The 20,628-nt window shown below is 32.5% G+C and overlaps 1 protein-coding gene across 1 annotated transcript; it reads right to left on the bottom strand.

Moving 5' to 3' along the window:
* Positions 1–12,834: 12,834 nt before the first annotated feature.
* On the bottom strand, positions 12,835–20,016 carry LOC139488854 (uncharacterized). Its single transcript, XM_071274803.1, has 4 exons — positions 19,861–20,016; positions 15,700–15,838; positions 14,216–14,379; positions 12,835–13,247 (listed from the first exon to the last, which is right to left on the bottom strand). The coding sequence occupies exons 1-4, from the start codon at positions 19,895–19,897 to the stop codon at positions 13,024–13,026; spliced, it is 564 nt and encodes a 187-aa protein (XP_071130904.1). The 5' UTR covers positions 19,898–20,016; the 3' UTR covers positions 12,835–13,023.
* Positions 20,017–20,628: the final 612 nt, after the last annotated feature.

Raw genomic sequence — 20,628 nt, 5'->3', positions numbered from 1 at the left:
TAAAGATAATAGAGTAAAATGACACGGGTTTAAATGTATTATTTATAAATCAATTGATCAAAGGCTGTTGGAATGATGGAGTTTAATATAGAAAAGCTATTCAGACACACGAAATTTATAAATTTATATAACAATTAATCTACATAGTGAGATCGAGACACACATGGGTAGTCAAATTTGTATTCGTTGGTATGTGATGGTCGTTTCAACATATCAATTAGCAACAACCGTATTTTCAAGATGATATTCGCACACAAAAAAAAACCCCGAAAAGAACAAAGAATGGACTGTTTAGTCTAGCTTTGGACAGATACAAATATAACAGGGTTGAAACATTACGACAGTTGTACTATATATAGCAGGATCTGCTTCCCTTTGGGGCAAATAAGCTTTACAGCCAGTTTTAATGGGGTAAGTGTAGATCAGTCATTTGCTTTTTATATTTTCTTTGTTTCTTCGTCGATTTTGTGTTATGCCGTGGCATTGTCGGTTTGTTCTCGACGTTAACATTTCGATATCCCTAATCTATCTACCCTCATTCTATTATAGAAAGAAAACACATATTCGTATAGCTTAATCTCAATTTTGTTTAGATAGTAATGTCAATCAATTTGATTTCATAAATTGGTCAACGTTCCAGCTAGATCTTAACGAGAATTAGAAAAAATCACTCCCTAATTACCATATGCTAATATTTTTACAAATATAGACAAAATAGTGTTGACCACTAGAGCTCTCTAAAACATTGCATTAATTCATATGTATGATTGCTTTTCGTAAATTGGTAAGTTCTTGTATTAGGAGGTCTTAAACCAGAATGATTTGTGAAAGCCACCGGAAAAGTGTGGCATATCGGAAAAGAATATACATTTAAACTCTTAATAGGTATACAACAAACGAGTTGTTGCAAGGGGTTTCATGTGCAGCAATGGATGCACTCTCTCTACACTAGGTATTGGATCAAACGTCGGATTCAGACCCGACGTGACTGTGGATGTATACATCACAAACAGTCAAATAAACTCCCATTTTCGGCAAACGTTTTACTGTCGATCGAAGAAGACCTACAAATAAGTTTCGAATACTTTAACATTTTATTAGACACTCTAAATGGAATTCAACAATTCTCTTAATACCTCATTAAAGCCGACACATAAGAAACAACACAAATTTAAATATGCATCAGGAAATATGGATAACCCATGCAGATTCCTTATTTTTCGAATGTTTTTTGGACTGCTAGACACTTATGATACATTCTTCGTCGATAGTTTGTAACGAGGTATTTCATTCTATTTAAGATTTGGGAAGTACTATTATTAACCATGCATGTAGAAAGAGCGGGTATGGATATGTCGGTCCTGTTATAGGTACATCTGTAGCTCATAGTAACATTCAGTGTACAAGTACATGCACCACAGAGACTGCCTGTTCCGCTGCAGAGTATGACAATAATACAAACTTATGCACACTGAAAGGAGAATGTTTGAATGAAACGCAGTCATCTTTGTACGTAGACAAAGACAAACACGTTTTGTTTATTCGATAGGATTTTGGAGTGGAAACCATTAACAGTTTATTATAGGCGGAAATACAGAATCAGCAATTAAAGACAAGTCATTATATTTTATATTTATATCGCAACAATCTTTTTGGATTTTTAACATTTTTCTATTCGAGCGTCACTGATGAGTCTTTTGTAGACGAAACGCGCGTATGGTGCAAATACAAAATTCCATTCCTGGTAGCTGTGATGAGTTTATTTACAGTAAAACTGATGATAAACGGTTATACTTTAATTATTAATAATTTAGTTAAATATTAACTTTTCAGTAAAATCCAAGATATTTTTAGGTCATTTGATACTAGTTTCCATAACTTTATAAATTCTTTGAATCTAAGTAAAGGAAAGCTTTAGCCACAAATATATAACCGACTTCGTGAGTTGACATGAAGGAAAAATAATCCTTCGTGCAATAGGAATATCGTTTTAGATATTGAGATCATCTTATCGTAATGCAGAAATCGATTATAAAGCTGCGTAGGTAACTGATACATAAAAGTTTTATTTTTTAATATCATATTTTTTATTATTATATTTTTAATAATTGATAGATACAGTATCTCATTGCGGTTGGAACATAATGTCATATCCCGCTCCAAATATACAACGCCGTAAATATCTCCAAAGCCGTCCAGATCGCATATCTAAAACCAATATATATTCCTTATTGACTTGGTTCAATCCACCATTTTCTACATTTGAAAATGCCTGTACCAAGTCAGGAATATGACAGTTGTTGTCCATTCGTTTGATGTGTTTTATCATCGATTTTGCAATTTGATTAGGGACTTTCCGTTTTGAACTTTCCTCGGAATTAAGTATTTTTGTGATTTTACTTTTTGATAAGAACTTTTAAGTTAAGCTAATGTTTAGTTCACAACACTCCCTTGCATTGTAAATTTTGAAATTAATAAGCAAATTGTTTCGTCTCGTCCTATTTCTAAAAATGATTCCGGAAGATACCCAGAATTTATTGATTAGATTTTCGTTTCAACTTCACAAATTCCACATGAAGTATAGAATCTAGGTACTTACGTTTGTTGTCATCTTAATAACTTAATAACATGTTGTTTGTTTTGTTTTGTTTTGATATTTTACTGTTTTGTCCATTTTTCGTAACAACTTTGTGACGTTGTTCGGTATATATGTTACAGGGAATTTGTAAAATCAGGGATTTTGTAAAATCACTGGATTAATCAGTGATTGTGTAAAATCACTAACAGTTTCAGTGGTTTTGTAAAATCCCTGAAATTGTTAGGGATTTTACAAAATCACTGAAAATAGAGCTAGGGATTTTGTAAAATCCCTGATTACAATAAAGTATAACATGCTATAAGAAATGTGTTTTTCTTAATATAAAGATAGACCAAATGAATGATCACTAATGATTTAGAAATATATTTGTTTAATAAACACTATGAGCTTGAACTTGTGTATAATGATAATGGCTAAAAGGCATTTAAACGGGTATTTAGACCACTCTGAATTTGCTTATTTTTGCAAGACAAGTTTGGGTGACATCCCTACCACTATAAGCTATTGATATATGCATTTTCTTAACTATGCTGAACATGTCTTCAAGACATACATAATATTTTTAAAACATCTTCATCTGAAGAACTTAATACCTTCATTATCAACAAAATATTTACTTTATTTGGATTAAAAGAGTTGAGAAATTTTAGAAACTTATTCAAAGTTATACCACTCTGTGATAGAATACATGAGTCTGATAAATGACCAAAGTAGGTAAACCTTTGTTTATTTTTGCTTGGTTAGATTAACCTATTCATAAACATGCAAGTACAAAACAAAGTATTATTACCAATATTTTCTGTTGTCTTTTTTATTATTATTATTTTGTGAATATAAATGTTATTTTGTAGGCAGCAAATTAATGATACAACACTTATTTGCTTTTATATATCAATTTTCATGCAGCAATAAGATGCTCTTGATCTGATATTCATGTAATGTTTGCCACTGGATCACATACCCTAACCCACTCAAATTTTTATACCTTACATATGTGTTTTTCTTCTTTAATGACAGCAATCAACCTAGTGTTCAGTTTTTATATTTGATTTAAATAAATTGATATAATTGGTTTTATTTTCTACAGTAATTATACAGAAAAACTACAATAAACAGTAACTTTCTTTCAAACACGGTAGTGATAAGAGCTTGTTTTGTCTTCTTTCTGTGGCTCATTGAAAAAATATTCCAAAATGTTTATCATATTTTCCCTGGTTCCATATGTTGCACTTTAGTTTAATCTCAATTATTTGAAGTAACTTTTGTGTGTATGTTTGCTCTTGATTTCAAGACATTTGTGCCTGAGCCATTGTTCTACAGTATGTCACATTGTCAGTTGGTTTGTGCAGGAAAACCGCTCACTTAAATTAAAATAAAGACTACATTAACCTCAAACTTATTGAGTGTTACTGTTGTAGTCTTTTTTCACAGAAATTCTTAATAAAAATGAATGAATGTATTTTACAAATTCACTGAATTTAATCAGTGAATCTGTAAAAAAGATCTTAATTATTTCATGGATTTTGTAAAATCACTAGTCAAAATCAGGGATTTTATAAAATCACTAATCAGTTCAGAGTTTTTACAAATTCCCTGAAATTTCAGTGATTTTACAAAATCACTGATTTCACAAATTCCCTGTAACATATATACATCGATAAATTGTGTCATTTTGGTATGATATTTGTTTTGTATTCGTGTCTTTCATTTTTGTTGCATCTGTTATTTGTCTTAAGAATGTCTATATGTCGATGTCATTTTGTTTGTTTTTAAATGGATTAAGAATATAACACAATGTTGACTGTTATACTCTGATTTTTGTCATTTTAATGTTTTATGTCTTTTCAGACACACAGATCAATGAATGTGTTTGTTGATAGATGTTTTTGTGTTCTGTTAAATTGTTCCTTTTAAAATTGTTATACGATGATGACTGATGTACCCATATTTTGACTATTTGATTTATTGTGTCTGTTTAGTTAACGCATCCATGTAAATATAACGGAATTTGATGAGACTGTCATCAAAGTGAGAGGGTTAGCGCTATAAAACCAGGTTTAATCCACCATTCTCTACATTTGAAAATGCCTGTACAAAGTCAGGAATATGACAGTTCTTGTCCATTCGTTTTTTATGCGTTTTGTTATTTGATTTTGCCCTGTGATTATGGACTTTCCGAATTGATTTTCCTCTAAGTTCAGTTTTTTTGTGATTTTACTTTTTGTTATGCTCACACATTGTTGCCAATATAATGGAAATATATGCTACTGTGAGGAAAGTGTGAGGTTAAATTATTTACAAAACAATGTGTTATCCACCATTATTTTTTTCTGTGTAACGTATACTGTGTACATGTCATACACAAATTTGAATTTTTCAATTATGGTTGTTTTGAGCCAACGAATTTTATGACAATTTAATCGTTAATTAGTCGAAAGCTTACTTTCTGATAAAAAGTCAAGATCTACTGGCAATTTTTTGCGATAAATGTTTCGCTTTATTTTGATCTGACATGAACGAAAAATGAAATGAATTTGAAGGTTATAAAAATAAGGAAAAAAAATAAAAAGAACAAAGAAAAAATATGACAGTTTCCTGTCAAATAAATGTTCTTCGAAATTACTCACATCTAAAACATTATCTTGATTTTAGTTTTTACTAATGTAACATCAATCAATATTGGAAAATAAAAAAATAGAGCATACAGAGTGAGTTACCCATATTCTCCGCATAGTTCATTCATTTCCACTTACATCCGACCTACTTTCGAATATTTGGAACTTTTTCTGTAGGTTTCAGAAATTTTACTATTAGAAAACAATGTTTGATAAAGGAATTATCTTCAAAACATTGATTAAGTGTTTTAAAATTGTATGATTTACTTTAACCTCGGCGGATATTAATGTTGCATAAAAAATATTCAATAGATCTCAGAAGATTAGGTAAAAGCAGTTTTGCTATTTTCACAAAGGATATCTATAATGACTATTTTTGTATGACGCCTTTTGTATGCATATACGTATAAAGCTTAAACACACCAGTCAACCTACATCATGAATTCAATACTTTATGAATAAAATAGTTCAAATTAAAACAACTTTTGTATTCAATTTTCATCAGAATCAGTTTCATTGGAGTTACATTTTATAAATATCCTTGATTACAGAAACAGCACATTCACAATGAATTATATAACCTTAATGTTCAAATGAGATTAATTGTTTTATTATACCTTTAAAATGAAGAATGTTTTATAATTGTTCTTGCTTAGTATGTTCAATAAATTGATGATTTCAAACGTATAAAAAGTTGTTGGTTTTTTTTCATTACGTATGCATATATGTCAGGTGTACATATTCAAAGTAATAAATTAGTTTGCATTCTAATGTATTCATCGTTTAATTTGTGTCTGGATATGTGATATATATTAGAGGGATATTCAAACTCATATGTCAAAAATAAACAGACAAAGCTATGGGTGAAATAGAAAAAGACCACTTCACAAACAACAGTTTAAAAAACACAAAACATGGAAAACTAAAGACTGAACAAAACAAACTCCACCAAAAACATGGGTGACATCAGGTGCTCCGGAAGGTTAAGCAGATCCTGCTCCACATGGGGCATCCGTTGTGTTGATTATGTTATTATTACCCCGGTAATAAGTCGGTAGGTCACATTCGGGAAAATGGTATGGGATTTTAGTTACGACAACTAGAATATATATGTTATCATCTGTGAAACGGGTATTAATGTTAATTTTACATATACATGATGTTTGCACTTAAAGTATCTTCAGTGTTTTGTTATTTTATTTATTTTCTTTTGAAGAGAACATATTAAAGCTTATTAACTTCAATCATCAAACACTGATCAGCAGCATATATGAAAATGCATGTTTTTCATGTTTCGTCAGTGTTTTCGAGTCCTTGTTTCTTGTGGCTGACCTATCAAAAGTAATTTCCAAATCATCATTCTTTCAATTTGTGCATATTGTCTTTGCAAAATAATAACATTAAAGCAGAATCGAAGAATAATACTGTATATTTTACAGCTAGAAAGGCGATGCAAGCTGAGAGTAGGCGAGTTATGGTAAGGCAATAGCATAAAAACTACTGACATAAATAACGGAGTTGCTATATAGATCATGACTGAAGCACCGGTCACATCTTACCGAACGGACGACGAACGAATAACTTTTTATCAATCCGTTCATGTCCGTTTGACGGCCGTTCGTATGTTTAGAGGTCCGTCCATATCCGTTTTATATCCGTTCAGCGTCCGTTTTATCCATTTAAGTCCATTCGCATGTTCAAAACTTTGAACGGACGTCAAACGGATAAAGTGTCCGTTGAATGTCCGATAGGCGTCCGTTTTTACGGTACTCGTACGTTCCGTTTCCGTTTTGTATCCGTTATTTGTCCGTTGTAGATCCGTAGGAGGTATTCACCAACGGAAATCTACCGGACATATAAAGGATGATGAACAGATGCGAAACGGACATGAACGGAAGAATAACGGATACAACGGATAGGTACCGAATGTTAAACGGGTAAATGCCAATTGGAAAATTTGGCATCAAAAATGAAAATTATTGGTATGTCAGATTTCTTGAGTGTCATTAATGTTTATTATCTATGATGCTTCGTGGAGTAAGAGCTCGTCTTTACTATCAAACAGCTTTAATTCAGGCCAGACTAAACTTAAAAAATGCAAACATAACTTATTAGCTGTCGACATGAGAAGAAGGAGAACACAAAGTAAATGGTGGACAAGATTTTGAATTTATCCTTAAAGACGACGCAGTTTTGTTCTTTATGACCAAACCATGACGGAACTAACGCGGGATGATCGGCGGTCCTATGACACTTTCTTCGAATTCCCCCATAGATGTTCGAGATATTGCAGCAGTCCGGTCCTCGCATAGCAAAGCAGAACACATCGTACAGAAATCCGCTAAAAACAAAGATTTCAAAAGACTTGTACAGATGGCTTATAATTATACACTTAAAAGATTTATAACAAGACAAATGGGGGTCAATGGGCAAATATTTGTAAAGCATTCAAATGAATAAAACCAGAGGATTCAGAAAATCTGACCAAAATTCCAAAACATGACAAGCGAACATCCTTAAACCAACCAACTCCCAACGGATAAAATTTATTTTAACGGAAAACTTTTTTTCATCCGTTCAGCATCGTTCGAGCTATCCGGTCAGGTGTGACCAAAGCTTTAAATATACATTTTTATTTTCCTAGTGCTCCGATTCAATTACTTATACTGCAGGTTCTAGGATGAATTTTATTAATCGTAAATTTATTGTTTTTAAAACACTAAATCTCAAAAAAAAGAGAGTGATGAGTCAAAGGAGACATTTTTACACAGAAATCGACAGAAACTAACAACACCGTCGCATATTTTAATCATGTAGTATGTGTAATGAATTCATCTTGTTTGAGTTATATTTTCAACAGAAATACAACTTTGTTCTTAATTACCAAATAACAGTCACATTACACAGCGAATATACCTCTGAATATTTGCTACATTTATCAATTCTGGTAATAAGTCACGTAATATTAAAACACGATTGAACACATGACATTCAATACTGTTTGAGCTTTAACGATCCATGATTGTGTATTTAGAGAATAAAAATGAGTCTATTACACAGAAAAGAAAGAAGGATGTTGTGACTAAAAATCTTACACTATACTCGACTACAATTACAATACGTACATTATAAATACTTCAAAAAGTAAGAAAATCTTAACAAAAAAAACCCACCGTAGAATAGATGCTAATGGGAAATCATCAATCCATTCCTAATTCTCCGATTCAATTAGTTTTTCTACAGATTTTTGGAATAGATAAATTTTATTAATCTTAAATGCATGACCATTTATTGTATTGGCTAAGTCTTTCTGAACAAGTTGTACATTAAAAGAGAATGTTAGTGCATTAGTCTGCATGTTATATTTTAAAGATAATGTAAAGACGATTGTCTACAAAGAACAACCGCATGTCTATTTTTGAAAGCGAGCTTTTGGATAGAAAACACATTTTTTTTTAAATTATTCATCAGATACAATATTATCTACCCTTTTATATATTTCTATATCGCAAAAAAAAAGAAGAGAGTCTGATGTGTCAATGAGGACATTTATACACAGAAATCGACAGAAACTGACAACACCATAGCATATTTTAATCATGAAGCATGTGTAAGGAATTCATTTTGTTGGAGTTATATTTTGATCAGAAATACAACTTTCTTTTAAATTACTAAAAAACAGTCACATTACACAGCGAGTATATTTTCTGCATTTATCAATTATATTAAGTCACGTAATATTAAAACACGATTGAACACATTTTAAAATACGGTGACCAGACAATATTTTTTTTAGATTTTATCGTCAAACATACTATATGGCTATATTATATATCATTGGATTCGGTAAAATGAGTACTTTTGAAATATCGATGTCGTCAAAGGGAAATGTGGTAAAAGTTTTGCATAAAATAAGGTCAAAGATCAAATGCTGTTATTATTTTTATCTCTCTCCATATTTTCAGAATTTAAAGATTTCTACAACAATTCAGGTTAAATTTCAGACATTTTTTTCAAATCAATTAGCAATGAATTATCTCGAAAATGTAAAAATAAAGAAATAAGGACGTTGATTTATTCTGAAAATTGGCGTTTTTCAAACACTTGTTTTATTATAAAAGATCAACACATATTCTATTAAAGTTACAGTTGTTACCTTGCTAGCTGATATTCAACATCAGCAATAAATAATAAAAATTATTTTTACCTGAAGCCTAATATCATGAAGGCGAATTTTGCAAAAGCTCATTAATGTAGTTCATTCAAACTAAAAACCACTCAATACCTCGAAAAGTTACAATTTAAAAATCCAACCAAAGAGATCCACACAACAAAATTAAGCCGTAGTATGCTCTGGTTCGTCTGTCAAGTAACATGATTGGAATTTATTTCTACATTATTCTAATCCTTTACAGGAGCGAAGCTGAACATATAAAGTTTTGTTGTGAACCAACTAATGACTTTTGCTTAACATGCAAGAATTCTGCTGACACCTGCCCTTTAAAATACACGGGGTGTAATGAATCATATAGCTCGCGCCGATCGTATATATTCTAAGCGTGACGGAATAGGGGGTTCAGCAATGGGTAATGCGGTCCAAATATTAGTTTGAAACGAAGCACGTAAAACATGCTGTTTCAGTTCCGCTTCAGAGGGAGGTAACCAGACTAAACTTACATCTTAACTGGTGGCAAGTTTTACGCACATTGTATAAATATCATGATGGAATGATTTGAAGAGATTTTTCCTGATAATAAAGCTTTGAAATTAACTTTCAAGCCAACACAAAGGCTTCATTTCTGTCAATATTAACGAAGCTCTGCAAACCACTGAAAAAGTCGTGCGTGTTCTTCAACGTCTTGTAGACAGTTTGTTTACCTGCTCAAAACAGAGACGAAGCTGTGTGGCATCCTGTAAGTGCATATACAGGAGGCAATAGTTTACAAATGGTTTGGGAAAGTCACTTATTTGGAATATGAGAACAAATATTCACCCACCCATTACTCTGCATATGTTCCCAATCTGCGCCCATAGCTCGTTTGTATGTGTCATATGTTTGTAGTAGTGAACGCACAAAAAACAATCACATTCGTTCGTATGATTATTCTTCCGCTCTTTCCCATTCCTTAAACTTCTTGTCAAAGTTTAAGCCATTGAGTATCATACGCGAATCGTCCTCCTCTTGGGTGCTAAACAAGTTTCGACAGTCATTAACAGTGTTGATTTAAATAACTATGACAATTTCGGGACTTACAAACGTTCCGGCTAAGTAAAGCGCACAATCAAGTAGAATCATAAGGGATTTATCAAAGTTTTGAAGAATAAAAATACCAACGAAATCAAGGAGAGCCTGCTTGTGTTCTTTAACAGAAAGAAACTTCTTCCAATCAGGTATACTTCTCCCTTAAATACTAGTAATCTGATACACTTTGGTGGAAGCTGTAGTCTTTATTCGTAGTTTCCTTTCAGCAAACTTTATAGAGTTGTTCATGTCGTAGCGGTCAAAAACATCTGCTACTGTGTGCGCTATAGAAAAGTATTGGGACAAATTTTTGTGATTGTCAGCTGCAAGGTCACCGAATGTTTTACTTTCTTAACATCAATACATTGAACCAATTTCATACCATCTCTGAGGTAAGTTTGAGTGATGGTACAAAAGAAGGTCGAGAAAGTGCACAAGCTGTTAGAAAAAACTCTTGAATATCTATTGTAGCATGCATTCCAGAAGAAATATTGATAAGACATGGAGGATGAGACACCACTTCAAAGGGATTAGTCATGGTTAATTCAGATGGTTTAAAATGGCAATAACATGTTCTTCCGAAAAGGGGAAAGGTTTAGTACTATTAAAACGTTAAATCCGGCTGCAACTATTTGCACCTGTCCTAAGTCAGGAATCTGATATTCAATGGGTGCGTCTGTTTATGTGGGTCATGAGTGTTTCTCGTTTCTCGTTTGTATATAGATAGGACAGTTGGTCTTCCCATTTGAATGGTTTTACACTAGTAATTTTTGTGGGCCTTTGTAACGTGCTGTTCGGTGTGAGTCAAGGCTCCGTGTTAACGGCCATACCTTGACCTATAATGCTTTACTTTTATAAATTGTTACATGGATAGAGAGTTGCCTCATTGGCACTCATACCACATCGTCCTATATTTATCTTCATCTCCTTTCATTGCTGTTGGTTTTGTTTCCTCGTGTGAATCAGCATTAAACGACTAAGGGATTTAGGAAATGTCTAGTAAGGGTCCATCTAACAAGCGCAGACTTTTGATTTGTTATGCGTATACATCGCCATCGGATCCCCATGAGGCTATTATAACGGTCTTTGTTTGTTGTTGCCATATCGGTCCATATACCGTTGAAATGTCTAGGGCTCTGTTTAATAGCAACGTCACCATCTATAAAAGGTGCTCAATATTCTCAGAGAGTTGAAGCATATCGAGTATGTAAACTGGCATACACCTTCAGTAATTGGTACGGTTGGTTACAACAAAATACGGTAACATTTGAAATGACGATCTCAAACAAGTGTCCAGTTACCCTCTTGTTATATTTGTTATTCTCATCGGATTTTCTCTAATGCTTAGTTCGTTTCTGTGAGTGTTACATTTTATTGTTGTGTCGTCATTCTCTTATATTTAATGCGTTCCCCTCGGTTTTTGTTTGTGACCCGTATTTGGTTTTTGATAATTTGAGATAATTTGGAACTATTTCAATGATGTATACATTTTAAAAGTCATCTGGGGCCAACACGAATTGTCGGTTTTGAATGATTTTTGTACCATATAATAAGTAACAACTACAAAAGGTAACAAATAAAATTTGAAATGAAAAACAGATGTTTATTTTTTTTCTGAAATTTTTATACCCTCGAGCCTCCTTAAAAATAGCTAAATCCATCTGAGGACAACTTTGTCGTAGTTTCCTTATAATTTAAACATTTATAAACGGACAATTTTTAAAACGGGCTGATAATTATTATGTCACTAACGAAGTTCCGACTACAGCATTGATTTATTTATAACGGACAATTTTTAAAACGGACTGATAATTATCATGTCAGTAACGAAGTTCTGACTACAGAATTGCTGATACCCTCGCAGAATAACACCCCATCAGTAGAGGTATCGAACCAATACAGTGACAGATTGAAAACAACACGATATTTGATATTTTCGTTAGAAGCGCTTTTCTGGATTTACCTTCACCAGAGACGCTTAAAGCTGAGTATTTGAAAATCGAAGATGCAACAGTTTCTTAAGATATATCAGTGTAGGTATTTTATCATATACGTACTTACACCTGAGATCACCCCAGTTGTTGGTAGGGTTCGTGTTGCTTATTCTTTAGTTTTATGTGTTGTGTCATGTTTTCTAATGTTTGTCTGTTTGTCTTTTTCATTTTTAGCCATGGAGTTGTTAGTTTATTTTCGATTCATGAGTTTAACCGTCCCTCTGGTGTCTTTCGTTCTTCTTTTACACTTCTTAAAAACCAAACTTAGCACAATAATGTTGATTCATTGATTTGCAAGTTATGATCTTCTTTAAAACGTAACTTATCTAAACTATTTTCGAAGGGAGCTCTACCTTGTAAGTCAGAAGACACAAAAAGGATAAAAACGTTTAACATCTTATTATTCAGATATATTAAGCAAACTATATTATTTTGTACTACTTTTACGTTTATACAAACAAGACAAAGTGCCACACCAAAAATGCTTTTAAATCTAGGTAGCGGCATATCTGCAGGCTATGCACACATACATTTTATAATTTAATTTATAATCATGTAATCTAAAGCTTCTTGTTACATGCAATCCTCAGCAATTTCACTAAAGTTTCCGCCCATTTCATTCATGCATTCGCCCATTTCATTCGCATTTCCTGCCATTTCCAACATGTTTGAAATTCCGCTGCCTATCGATGATGATAATGATGAGCTCTTCTTACTTTTGATAATTGGCGCCGTGGAAATAGGTATATTGTATCCTCCTGGAACACAGTTGTTTGTCATTCCAAATGGATGTGCTCCTTCAATAAAATGCAACAATTTGTGAAAATATTGTAAATTTGTAACGAGGATCCATAAGAAATAATGGTATCTGGATGACAGGTTAGTATACTAGTATGTGCAACATTGAAATAAGCAATCATTATAAGGCATAAAACAAGTTCCAACAAAATATCTTTGAGTCAATGTAAGGTTTTTGTAAGATGGATATTACTCAAAGCAGCAATAAGTTGTCTACAAATTCAACACCTCAATAAATTAACCATCAACACCAATTTCCTTAAAGAATTGAAAAGAAAGAGAGGCCGCTATAAGGTATTTGTGTTTTCCCATTTTTAATGCTTTACAAAAATCTAAATTGTTAAATCATCGCCCTTTGATATCTGGTGGACAATTATTTAATTTTCAATAATACCACACCTCCTTTGTGTATTTAACATTGGGTTCATGACTTCGCAAAGACATAGAAACACGTTACCAGAATAAATATTTCGAAATTTATTCTAATTTCGTTTCCATGGCTTTTCTAAATCTTTTTACCAAGTCAGGAATATGAATTTGTTGTCCATTCGTTTGATTTGCTTGAGCTTTTTATTTTGCCATTTGATTAGGGACTTTCCGATTTGAATTTTCTGCGGGGTTCAGTATTTTTATGATTTTAATTTAATTTTTTTCAGACTTAAATGTAAAAATGCAGACTAGAAAACTATGGTTTGAAGGTTAAGCAAATATCTAAAACAAACATTAAAAAAAATTAAGCATACATTTTCTACATTTTCTACAACAAGGCATATTGATTTTTGTTATGGAGATCGACTTACTATACCTGTAGTCATTAAGATGCTGTACTCTCAATAAAATTGTACTTAGTCTCTTTCTTTTAAAATCACTTTCAACACATAAAATTTAGATAATATAATTTATCTAACAATAACAAAGATCTATAACAATTGCAATTACTCGATTACAATAATTTGTTTTTGCTTACCAGGTGTTATAGTGTAAGGCGCGTAAGGCATTGCTTGTTGTGCTGTTGCAACTGTTTGTCCCCCATATGATTTTTTCGACTTACAGCAATACCAACAGCAGCCTACAACCACTAAAATAAATACAAGACCGCCTCCTCCCATTCCATAATAAGCTCCATTTGATCTAAAGAGAAACAAACTATGGACTTAAGTGTATACAAATGATGTATATCTAAAAGTGTACGGTTGAAGATTTCATTTCGACATACCAATTCGGCTTCAGAAATATATTTTCATTTTCATCAGGTACAGAAAGGTCAGCAAATAACAGTTAATCTACAATTTTTTTTTCATTCATTATAATACAAAAAAAGTATTAAAAAAATGAATATATTTTGACATGGTAGTTGTATGTCTTTTTTCATTAAACTGCTCATTCGACCTTAATTATTAAGACGTGAAGCAAGATAAGAGAAACAATTAACTGTATCTGTGGAACACTTATTTCAAATGCCACACATGGAGTAACATTAGTCTACCATTCTAGAGGGATTAAAGTTGATCCGTTTGTTGTAATTTATGCAGAGTTTTGTAGCCTATTTTGCAGGTTGAATTTTGACAATTGAGCAAAGAAATTAGTTTAAACATATTTATCGGATTGGGTGATTAAGTTATTGTAACTTATACTAATCCCTTTCCACATTGCAGGTGAAAGTGCTGCCTTGTAGAGACATTTGGCTGCTCTTTTTCGAAATATGTATGGATCTCTCTTCACACAGGTCAGCCATTTATCGTCCCCTTCCGACGGACTATGATAGTTTCCTCAAGACCATACTCGCAAATAGTGTCAAGAGAGAGCCAAAAATTCAGTCACTGAAATTTTCATTCCGGAACGGGAATCGAACCAGGGACCATTGTGTTACTAGTCCGATGCACTAATCACTACACCAAGGCTCACTATAGGCCTTACTTGCTCTCTTCAACTCATGTGTTTTGAATATAATTTCATTTCATCTGCCTCTTGATTTAATTTCTACAATTTTTGATATTTTCAAATACATACACGTTTTTCGTTTGTGTTGTTAAATCTGATTTAATGTGTTAGCCATACAATTTACTTTATGATGTGCAGTTCGTTTGTGTTGTACGTATGTGTAATAATCCATATCACATGACATATTTCTGCTTTTTGAGCGATTTAGACCATCTGCCCCTTTCCCCAACTGTAACATAAAGGAGTTTCTAACTCCGAAGTAAACATCATCCATAAAGATCCGGGTAAATTTATGTATAAAGGAGAAGCCATTTATATTGTATAAAGAGAAAATATTGAAAATATTACTAAATACTGAAATTTGAGACTTGCAATTCAATAAGCATTCACACCATCATTTATTGCGTTGACCTATTTGGTATTAATTAAAGAATACCATTTGTTTCTTTGGCCATGATATAATAACAATGATACCAATAACCTTAAAAATGTAGAAATAACAAAACTTACAACGTAGTACTAGTATAATAATAAACGCAGCATGGATTAGATTTGTAAATAGAACAGCAGCCGTTGGAACAGTACTTTAACCCCAATTTGTACAAATATTTATAGTAGTAACATTGTTTGGCACTTGCCAAACCGAATCCTGAAAAAAAAATGATGAGAAATAATTGTCTATTTACAGATACAGTTAAAAAAGTAAAGAGCTTCAAATTAAATTTAAAGCGCCATTCACAAAACCGCTTGAAATTAATACATTTTGTGTACATAGTGTACCGTAAACATTGTACTAAAGGTAATCCTTTACGGTTAAGTTCTTCAGAGTATTTGTTTTACTAAATGTAACGGAAACGAGTCAATTAAAACAACTTTGCAACCATCTAATCTACCGCGTAACAGAAAAAACTTCTGTCGTGACAATAAGAAGTTAACCGACATAAACCTTTAAAATGGCAATATATAGAGAAAAGGTCCACATCAGAATAATATTCAGGTAAACCTTTTTTAAGATCAGTTGTACGAAAATTGGAATATAATAAAATAAATACCATGATCTCTTTAGAAACTCTCGTACTGGCATCCAGTAGACCAACAATTCTTATTTAGTGTGTTAGCTTTGATTCCAAAAAAAGTTGCACTGATGATAACTGATTGTACTCAGTTTGCTTGTATTTCATGTTATGTCGTTTGTCCTTTTATTGCTTATATTACGTCATTTTAGATGTGGTGGATAGCTGTCGATATATCCATATCGTTACATAGGGACAGAAAATTCGAGATATAACATGACATTAATAGTGTACCTTTCTATCAGGTCTATGATGCTATCAACACATTTAATTTACCGACGAAACTGTAAAATATGCAAATATTTCCAGAAAACCATACATAACAGCAAATTTATGGTTAGTGTTTTCATCAACGGCATTCAGAATATGTCTTCACTGTAACTTTAGGCAAGGTATCAGGATAGAAAATATATTAAACTTTGAGAAACTTGAACACATCAAATTCCCTGTATCGAATGATTTCAAATGTCTAACTACCATTAAATAAAAAGAGGGACATCAAATTACAGAATAATACAGAGCTATGTTTGTATGTATTCAACTGGTTGTGAAGACCTTATGATCAAATTGCAATTTGACTAGTAACACTTCCCACACTCTAAAATAAATGTATTTCACTTTTGAGGTTAGTAACTTTATGTCAAACTAAATCGAGGTGAGTTGTTGGGGAGAAAATAAATGCATTTGATTGCTAAACATATATAGAAGAGATATTGTTGAGTTGATATTCAATTTCGCTCCTCAACAAATATAAATCGAGCGTGACTGAGAAGAATCGTTTGTAGATGAAACTTAACGTCTAGTGAAAACAAATATATATATAAGCCAAAGATCTTTGATAAGCACTTATCATTATAATAGCCTTCGATTATAGTTATTCAAAGGAAGCGATGGAGATAATTCGACTGTCGAGTACGACTGACAAAACATGTACCGTTTGAATGGTTTTACACTAGTATTTTGGGGCCCTTTATAGCTTGTTGTTCGGTGTGAGCCAAGGCTCCGTGTTGAAGGACGTACATTGACCTATAATGGTTTCCTTTTAAAAATTGTTATTTGGATGGAGAGTTGTCTAATTGGCACTCACACCACATCTTCCTATATCAATGTAGAAAGGACATTTATAAATAATATAATGTTGTACCATGTTTAAACGTTTGGTGAGGGATATCAATGTTCCTTTCATCTGTATTTTCTTTAAAAAAAAATTAGGCTTCAACTGAAAATTATCGTTAGTAATATTTATAATACGATTTGCTAGACTTTTTATATGTTTTGTCACCCTACTTGATGTAAAGTAGTATTGCATTTTTGATACATTATTTTAGTCCTCTCCTTTTCAAGGTTTGATGATTGCTTTGTGTATTCATAATTCTATCTGTTTTTTATAACTTTTTATCTGGTGCTTTTTCAATTTATTACTGTTTTAGTGCACTTGTGTGCACACTAGGGTTTGTTAGAATATTTTAACATTGATATGCTTTAATAATTTCTGCTTTTGTGAACTTGGGCGTGTTGTGATTGTGTTTGCACTATGTCACTGTCCATTTTACTTCGAAATTGTATGCTGTTATTCTATTTGTCTTTTACAATTTTTACAACGACAACCGCTTCCAATAATATATGATTTATTTTAATGACATTATTGTTAATGGGAAATAAAGGCAACAGTAGTATACCGCTGTTCGAAACTCATAAATCGATAGAAAAAAACAAATCCGGGTTACAAACTGATAGTTATCAAAGGTACCAATATTATAATTTGGTATACCAGACGCGCGTTTCGTCTACACAAGACTCATTAGTGACGCTCATATCAAAATATTTATAAAGCCAAATAAGTTCAAAGTATAAGAGCATTGAGGATTCAAAATTCCAAAAAGTTGTGCCAAATACGGCTTAGGTAATCTGAGGGAACAACGACAAACTATATAATGTAACACACACAAACACAAACTACGTATTATACAAAATCCGATTAGAATAACAAATATAACATCAAAACTAAATACATGAATTTGGGATAGAAAAGTACCATGACAAAACCTTATTGAAAAGTGAAGATATTTCTTAGCTTTGAAAAAAACCGCAGAAGACTTAAACAAAAAGTTATATTATAAGACTAGTTTGTGGATTGCATTATTGATAAAATGTGGTGCGATGAACACGTCAATGGCAGTGCAGCATATTTCGTCACATGGTCAAGATGTATGATCAAGCTCTTAAGCGAACCGTGTCCCCAAATAACGTGAAAATTATTAAAATCATGAAAGGTATTATTAAGGAGTGTTCATCACACTTGATTCCCAAAAATGATAAAAGAAAAACATAATGTGGATATGTACAAAATGTACAAAATTGGAGGATATTTGGTGGTCACCTGAATAGGTTGTATGATAAGATAAGTATCTCGACATTTCATCACAATCCCATTTACTCGATCGGTGTAATGAAAAAAAAGGTACATAAAATATCACTAAACGACAAAAATACCTGAAAAAGGGATCAAGACTACGACTACGGTATAAGTCATAACAATTATACAAGCATAAGTAAAATGATGAAAAATTCTAGCAGATGCCCTAAAGCTAGCTTGGAACCATCTGATATAAAGGCATAACTTTCAGTCACACATTGAATACAAACATTGGCTAATACAGCTCATGAACAATACAAGCAAACAATGTCCGATGCAATATACACGGAACAAACATATCATTGTATGATTACAAAGTGGAAATCAATGACAGCATTTTTAATTTTGATGCGGACATAAGCCTGTTAGTAAATATGAAAAAAGATGGGATATGATTGCCAATGAGACAACTCTCCAAAATGACACAGAAAATAACCACTATATGTCACCGTACGGTCTTCCCTTTTACGAGCAAACCCTATACCGAATATACAGCTATTAAAGACCATGAAATGACAATGTAAAACAATTTAAAAGAGAAAAATAACGACCTTATTTATATAAAAAAATATACACACTTGTTGTGAGATGGGCGAAGGGCCTTTTCTCGGCTTGTCGGGAATTCGCCAATCTTATTTTTACATATAATAATATAGATCACCGTACGGCCTTCAACAATGAGCAAAGCCTATACCTTATAGTCAGCTATAAAAGGCCTCGAAATGGCAATGTAAAAATATTCAAAGGAGAAAAATAAAAATATATACATACATGTTATGAGATGGCCGAAGGGCCTTTTTTCGGCTTGTTGGGAATTTGCCATTTTAGTTTTTACATAATAATAATTATTCTTTGGGTTCCGGAAAAGAAAACTTTATTTTTCACCCATTCAGAATGACACCACTCCTACCACCCCTCTTGTAATACCATTATACTGTACACATATGGACCGCAATAATGCTTCTGAAAAATTATTCAATAAAAAGATAACAACGGTAGGTTTTTAAATGTGCAAAGTATAAATGCGGCTCTACAAATGCATAAATACATTAGATGTATGTTTCTTAACAAACCTTATTCTTATTGGCTAACTTCAATCATGTGTTACAAAATGTACTTCGGTCAACGCATTTACATCCCAATGAATTTACAAAAAGAAGCATTCAACTCTTAAGTACATACCTGCAAATATATAAAACATCTGGATAAAACCAAACATATTGCCTTTTTCTTCTTCTTTCTGTTTTACCTCGATTTTGCAGAAGATTGAATATAACAAGTGAAATCTAAGATGGTAATAATGTTATGGTAAAGTGAACAAAACAGATACATATCATCACATGACAATGGTTGTTTTTTTGTATTGTACAATATCAAATGATTGTTTAAGAGTTAATCCGAATACAACTTATACTTATATGGCATGAATATGTTAAAAATGAAGCTGGCAATCATTCACCCTTAGCCAAAACAATCTATTATAAAGTAAACTTGATACCAGACTTACTTTGTAGATGATAAATGCAACCTACTTACGTATATGATAGCCAATCGGTTAAGCGTAATGTTAGACAAAAACATGTAAGATATATCGCGTGAACGATAAAATTGAGAAGGGAAATTGGGAATATGTCAAAGAGACAACAACCCGACCGTAAAAAAAACAACAGCAGAAGGTCACCAACAGGTCTTCAATGTAGCGAGAAATACCCGCACCCGGAGGCGTCCTTCAGTTGGCCCCTAAACAAATATATACTAGTTCGTTGATAATGAACGCCATACTAATTTCCAAATTGTACACAAGAAACTAAAATTAAAATAATACAAGACTAACAAAGGCCAGAGGCTCCTGACTAGGGACAGACACAAAAATGCGGCGGGGTTAAACATGTTTGTGAGATCTCAACCATCCCCTATACCTCTAGCCAATGTAGAAAAGTAAACGCATAA

The sequence above is a fragment of the Mytilus edulis genome, chromosome 9, assembly GCF_963676685.1.
Source record: "Mytilus edulis chromosome 9, xbMytEdul2.2, whole genome shotgun sequence".
In the NCBI taxonomy this organism is placed as follows: Eukaryota; Metazoa; Mollusca; class Bivalvia; order Mytilida; family Mytilidae; genus Mytilus; species Mytilus edulis.
The sequence above is the reverse complement of the archived record's forward strand: the minus strand, read 5'-3'. Positions and strand labels throughout refer to the sequence as shown.